Below are 7,154 nucleotides of genomic sequence, written 5' to 3' on the forward strand. Positions count from 1 at the left end.
TGTAGTTCCCCTGAGTAGGCATGCAGGGATGGTCTCATCCATGCACTGAGTATCTTGCCAGCTAATCATTAGTCAAATCAACTCTCTGACCTTTGGAAATGGCACGTAGCAGCAAATTGAGCTTCTAAATATTACTTTCACATAGCTCGCAAGCTACACTGGCTGCTAGGTGCAGCGAGGACCCTGCCCTTTCATGCTACTTAGAGCTCCCTTGCCCTTGCAAATAGCAAGCCACATGTCTCCTCTGTTAACAAAAAGCTTGAGCTACAGTTTCCTGAAATCACTGAGCCATCCCTATAATGGAAGTAAGAAACAACAATTTAAGGAAAGGAGATGAATAATATAATTTTGATGTTGCCACCTAGAAAAAATTTTGGAGGTAACAACTGGAGATACAATTATTATTTTTTATTTATTGTTTATATAGCGCTGGAGTACACGGCGCTGTACAATAGGTGAAGTGTGCCAAACACATAACAGGTCCCTGTCCCGAGGAGCTTACTGTCTAAAGGCACAGCCGGTACAATACCGAACCATACAGTACAGAGCAAACACAGAGTGAGCAGAGAATGGTGTTTGAGCATGATAGCTGGAGCGCTGCAAGGAATAGGTGGGTTCTCGGGGGGCGAGGGAGGGGGCTTGGCCTGCGCTGGCTGGGAAACTATCCCAGACATACTGTCACTGTGTAGTTTTCTTTTGTTCCCTGTTGTATAAGAAGTCACAATCCTGGGCATATTTTAATTGTAACGGAGCTGCCTAATTTCCCCAGGAAAAAAATAAGTCCTAGCAGTGCACTTTGTTTACTAGTGAAAATGTAGGTGTCAGGGGGACACCAAGAATGAAAGCCAGTGTTCATGACTGTGAACTGGGAATCAGGACTTCCAGATGCTAATATTAATCTCCCAAGTTCACTGCCTACTGTTAGTAATAAGGGTCTTAAAAGAAATAATCTTGTGCAAGTAATTGTGCAAAATAAAAATGAAGAGAACTTTTTCCTTTAAATTCTTTAGTGATGTGCTCACAACTGAGCGTGTCCCCAGGTTGCCATAAGAGTCCCAGAAAAAGTCTTCTTTATCAAATCTACAGGGTACAATGCATTCAAAACATAGTATTAAAGAAAGCAAACAAAAAACTAAAGCTTTCATTCAAATACTGACCTGACCCACACTGCATGCTAAACATGGCATGACTTAACAATCCCCTTGTTGCAACACAGAGATGAATTCTTATAGGAAAAAATATATATTTAAAATGCTCATGTTGCATTTTATTTTATTGAAAATTCATGTGTGGGTTAGTCAAAACTTCTAATAATATCTTAAAAACATTTTAGGGTGCAGACATTTTAAAATTCACAAAAAAAAATATAAATAACTAGGATATTTACAGCCTTCTGAAATTCTTCATTCTACTTTGCTGTAATATTTGCCTGAGAAATTTCAGCATGTGAACTTCTTATGAAAATGTTTATGCTGATATGTGGAAGACAGCCAAGCTTCAGTCATCCTTTCCTGGCAACACTTGACCATCCCTGGCCATGCAGGCAGCGAGGGCTTACCTGTGTGCCATGCTCTGCGCAGGGTGACTATGCCATCTGTTCATACATGTGCTAGTCATAAACCCCTGTTAGTGTTAACAGCACTGGTTACACATATTTCTGAAAAAAATATGTCTTTCTTATGCGTTTCAAAACCTTTGATATGTTTATTTATCCAAGGAGTAAAGGGATCATATTGGGACTAAAACTTGCTAATATGGAAAGTTGCTTGGCGGTTCTAACCTGCATGAGTAACCAATACACTGACTTTTTAAGCTAACTTCAAATAATTTTAATAGTATATGTTTAAAACTAATGTAAAATAACTTAAATAACTCACTTGACAATTAATATTCATTACCATGTTTTTTTCTTTTAGTTTAATCCAGTCAAAAGTGAGTTACCTCAGGGAAATTACCTGCCTGTGAGACTGCAGAAAATGAAAATGTAGGACTAGTCTGTGTATGTGTGGACTAGTGTGTATGACAAAGGACTAGTCTGTATGTATGGGATAAAGACATTCAGAAGGGGTGACAGGCTATTGCATCTGCTGAAGGCAGAGAATGAAGTTTACCTTAAGGAGGGAGCAATCCCTGGGCAGCAGTTTTCCATTTTTGTGTATCAGTAGTAAGCCCGTAGTACACTAGTTGAGCTGATGCTCCAAGAACAATGCGGAGACTAAGAGCCTTCTCTCCCACTGCCCTAGGGAAAAGCCCTGCTGCATTCCTCACCCCAAGCCCAGAGGCTTTCCAATGGATTGTCCCAGTCCAGACAGCCACCACCACCACCACCTCTCTGTGGCCACTCTCAGTGAGCCATGAAGCTCATGAACCAGCGTCAAGTTCAGCTGCCTTCTCTTGCTCTCCCATCCCATGTTGTTGTTTATAATTAACAAAATTAATTACAAAACTACAGAAAGCAATTAAAATATTATTAAATTAATTACAAAAAGATGAAATGCTACAGGATGGCTCAGTAAATGTATAATACAATTATTTTGACTTGTGTACTTCCAATCTCCTATTTGAGATAGAAAAATTTATTAAAAGTTCATCTCAAATATTTGTGCCAAAGACACCTCCATGTGATCCAGGTACTAGAGGAGCCTGATCAACAAAAGAACCCACGCAGACCAGATATATTTATTATATAGGCTGAGGATATCAGTCTCCTGAATTTCCATCTCCCAGTAGGAACAGGGCAGTCACTGTTTTCACATTATTAATTCCACAACTAATTTAATCAAAACTAATGACAAATTTGAAAATACATTATCACTATTAACTTCATGCACTTACTGCACAGAGACTTTCACAATTTGAGTAATATTCACAGGAAATATCAAGACTTTTCCCTCTCATCCCAGCCTCTCCTGAAACAGTTTCTGCAGCCAGGCTATAAATCCTAAATTGCAACAGCACACTTAAGAAGAGTATTAGCCTGGCTTATTACCTATAGTGTAGTTTAAAATATAACACAAAAGCTCACCTGGTTACCTGGCTTTATGGCACCTTCCTGAGTACAAGTTTGACCTGCTCCTCCTGGTTTTGTTAACTGTCTGGGTTGTTTCCGTGGTGTGTTGCTGAGCTGTTGTTAATCTGCCGTGAGAAGAGAGGAGTTGTTTTATTGCAGCTTTTTCTGTTATTCTGTGGAAGGCTGCTGAGAAATTTTTTGTTATTCTCATTTGATCTTTTTTTTTTTTGGTGGATCCCTTTTTATTGTCTTTGTGCCCTGAGTGTGTTGTCAATGGCCAGAAAGCTCTATAGACTGAGCTACAAAACCAGTTATGCATAACTCTTATATCCCATACAAATCTGAGTTCTCTCTCGGATTTCCCAGTGGCAAACCCTGAATGGCCATGAACAGATAGCTTCTCAAAGTGTTGGAGAGATGCTGGTAGATAATGACAACTTTCTGGGAAATTTAGCACGTCTGGAGTAAGCTATTCCTTTTCCACCCAAGTTTTCATTCTAATCTGGTTTGGACTTTAATCCCTGCCCAAAACTAAAGCACCTTCATTTGTTTTTTTTTTCTTGCCATTGACCAAAATATGTTCTGTGCATTTCTGCAGGCAGTTACCAGTCCTCGACATCCATTTGCAATGGAACTCTGGACATGCACTATGTGGAGCTACACCACATTGCATTGTGTCTGTGCTTTGCAAATGTGTAGTTTTATTTGCTGCTGGGGAGTAGTTGAGGTTTTTGGTACTGTATGGGCCCAGGTCTGCACTCCCTCATTACCTCTCTCTCTCTTTTTATATCTAGCTGTTGAATTAGGTCAGGATATGTTTAATAACAGTTCCTGTCACAGAGTACTGTGGCAGCAGGGAAACTTTTCAAAGGGTGGCTTCAGATATTGCAATTGATGCTTATCAAAGCCAAGGTTTCTCAGCGTAAGGGGAATGTCATAACGCCCTCTGTAAACTGAGGCTTTTTCCTGGGTTTGGCTACTTGTGAGGGCTGAGGTTTTCAGGGCAATTGATTTGGAAAGTTGCTTTTATATCCAAGCTCTAGCTGTGCCACAAAAGCAGCTATACTTTGGAGAACTCTTTTTTGAAGGAGCTACTGATAGCAATGCAATATTAGACTGGTGCATTTTGATGGAAGTGCACCCAGAAGCAGTGGAAATGTTTGGGAGTTTTAAGGAATCTCCCTCATCCCTATGCACACACACTTATATATAAAATTAACTTCAGCATATCACACACCAGCTCAAGATTTCACTGCTACCTCAGAAGGAGAAATCGGGCTCAGAGGGACAAAGTTCTAACCACAGAGATCAGTAATAAGGCAAATAAAATGTTATTATGATGTTTGCCGACCCTTTGCTCCTCTGTGAATGCACCCTCCTTTCCAATTTGGTATTTCAGATTGCATTGCTGCACAACAATTACATGAGTTAGTTGCATAGACTATAGCTTCTGATGACTAGAATTCAGATTCCTCCACTAATATCTTAACATGGTATCTTCGAAGTCTGTTTCAATGTAGCATTGTTTGGGTGCCTGTTGTTCCAGATATCCTTGCTGCATTGGTTGACTCTAGACACCTCCCCTAATTTTAGTCGTCTGGAAATCATTTAGTCTAAACTAGTCATCTTGGCTTTTTCTATTGTCACGTTAGAGTGTTCTTTTAGATTAGGTTACTGATTTTTGAATGACTAAAGTTAGATGGCATAACTACAAATCTTTTTTGTTTAACAAATCTAAATTTTTCACTTGAGTTAATCTGAAAGTAAAGATTTTGAGGTAAAAAAAATTTAAACTTTCTTGTGGAAAATTTAGATCTAATGTAGAAAAATACAGAAAATTGAATTCTTTTCTCAATAAAATAAATTTCCTTTGGAAGTTCCCATCTTCTCTAATTGCAGGAAATTGCTTATATGAAAAGAGATTTGAGGACAGTTCTCAGATTTACTGATACCAAATATACACATTGTGAAAAGAAGTAATAATTTCTTTAGATTTGATCCATGGCATTATCACAGAGATAGCTGATATAGCTATTGCAATTTATAAGCAATTCTCAGTTAGTTATATTTTTTCTTGGCATTCATGTCGAAGGTCTAAGCCTATAAACACCTGTGCATGACTTTATTCACAGATGCTAATGCTTTCAGGTTCATAAAGGTCTTGATTCTCATTTCACTGTATATAAACTAGTTTGAAGCAGTTTAGATGAAAGTATCACCTCTTCTGTTAATTTCTTGATCAAATTTGGGGTTTATATTTAAATCAATAATGATTTATTGTAATGAAATTTACCCTCAGAATTGCTAGTCTTTTTTCTACTAGTAGACTTAAATGCTATGTATTATATTTATGATGAATACTATTATTGTATTTAATGTTAACATGAAAAAATGCAGATGTCTAAAATTTAATATTTTGGTGTTTGCTGTGTTGTGTTTTGTTGAAGGACAGAAGCATTTTAACACTTTCCTCTTTTCTCCTTTTCTTTTCAAACGTAGCTTACCTTTTCTGAAGCCATAAGAAACAAAGCCAGATTATCCATCACAGGGAGCGTGGGAGAAAACGGACGCGTATTGACTCCCGACTGCCCAAAGGCCGTGCATACTGGAACTGCAATTAGACAAAGTTCAGGATTGGCTGTAATTGCATCGGACCTACCATAAAAACCAAAAAAATAATTGAGTGCCTTAATCAAACTGTGTTGGTGACTGATGGGAACACAGCACAGACTGTAACGACATGGGAGTGTCATTGATGAACTAATAATTTGGCTGAGAAAGGGAAGTACGTCCAAATGCGCCAGACATCATCAGCAACAATGTGTGCATGAGCTCAGCTCGGAAACCCAAACTCAGATTTTATATCAGGAAAATTCATAATTTAGTTTTGTTGGGGGGAGGGGTGGGGAAGGGTGTATTAACAGCAACAGATTTCACTTGAGTGGACTTAAAACTAATAAGACTTGCCAATTTAGCGCATTAAACTGTGAAGAACACGCTCAGAAAGGACAACATTTTGGTCTTTGTCTTGACAAAGAGAGAAAAATAGCTATAGAAGTCAATGAACATGCTAACCTGTGTCTCCAGAACATCAATATATACAATGGATGAATACTCAGCTGTTCAGCTGTAGAAATGAATCACTAAACTGTGATAAGAAAATAATAAATATGTAAATCCTGTGAAAAATAAAAAAATTATTTACATTTTCTTTGAAAAAAAAGAGGAATATTGAAACATGCTTGCTTTTTAACTGATGTAAATTCGGTAGAGGACAACACAATTCTTTTTTCTAACCATCTTAGGGAACAATTCATTGCAATAATTGATATAAAATGCCATCACTGTAATAAAATTCAGAGACTTTTTTTTATAAAAGTTGTTGGTCATCCTCTTGTTTGCTGTTACCTTCATTCTGTTCCATCATTCTGTGTTCCACAGATTTGCATCTGTCTAATACGAGAAACAAAATGCTAAAATGTTTAGAGTACGTCATCAGTCCGCAGTGTAGAATCAAAAGAGACTACGGGTCACTCATGTTACAGATATTATTTATAATCTTGTTCTGTGTAAGAAACTGTGGTTTTTGTACCCACCAAAAAGAATAAAACAACAAACGTTCTTATAATATCGACAGAGCTTGAGTTGTTTTCTGATCTTTAGGTATTTCACCTGCAAAATAGAATAGGGTGGTTTGTTTCTTACCACAGGATGCAGGACCTTATGTGAGACAGACTGAATCCCTGCACATTTGTGAAGTCCTTAGAGAGGAGGGATTCGAAGCTGTCAAAGGGATGATTATTTACTGCGTATTTTGGTGCTAGTCAGTAAAACCCTTTCTGAGAGATTAGGGAACTATTTAGTGATAGGATTTGTTCTCTGGATAGTTCAAGCAATGAGATGCTTGATGGAAAGTAAGAATGACCATCTTTCAGACTGATGTGATAGATGTGGTGTGTTGGTACCCAGCTAACTGGGTTTCATCAGCCAGCCTTCCAGTGGCAGGCCAAGGAGAGGCTAGCAGACGTGGTTTGAATAAATGTCAACAGGAGCAGGCATGCCTGTGGGTGCAAAGTTGTAGCAAGCCTTTTTTTCTTTGTTGGTCATTCTCCTTGGCCACAGTAGACTCTGCAGTGGCCTCCAA

At 38.3% G+C, this 7,154-nt stretch overlaps 1 protein-coding gene across 2 annotated transcripts in view; it reads left to right on the top strand.

Moving 5' to 3' along the window:
• Positions 1-6,648, top strand: part of LOC104532503 (glutamate receptor 4) — a 93,920-nt gene extending 87,272 nt beyond the window's left edge. For both annotated transcript variants that reach the window (XM_029087411.1, XM_029087412.1), the window contains exon 13: positions 5,510-6,648. In XM_029087411.1, coding sequence (XP_028943244.1) covers positions 5,510-5,674 — 165 coding nt within the window. In that variant the 3' untranslated portion in view covers positions 5,675-6,648. The remainder of the gene's footprint in view (positions 1-5,509) is intronic.
• Positions 6,649-7,154: the final 506 nt, after the last annotated feature.

The sequence above is a fragment of the Antrostomus carolinensis genome, unplaced genomic scaffold, assembly GCF_000700745.2.
Source record: "Antrostomus carolinensis isolate BGI_N321 unplaced genomic scaffold, ASM70074v2 scaffold3181, whole genome shotgun sequence".
NCBI classification, from domain to species: Eukaryota; Metazoa; Chordata; class Aves; order Caprimulgiformes; family Caprimulgidae; genus Antrostomus; species Antrostomus carolinensis.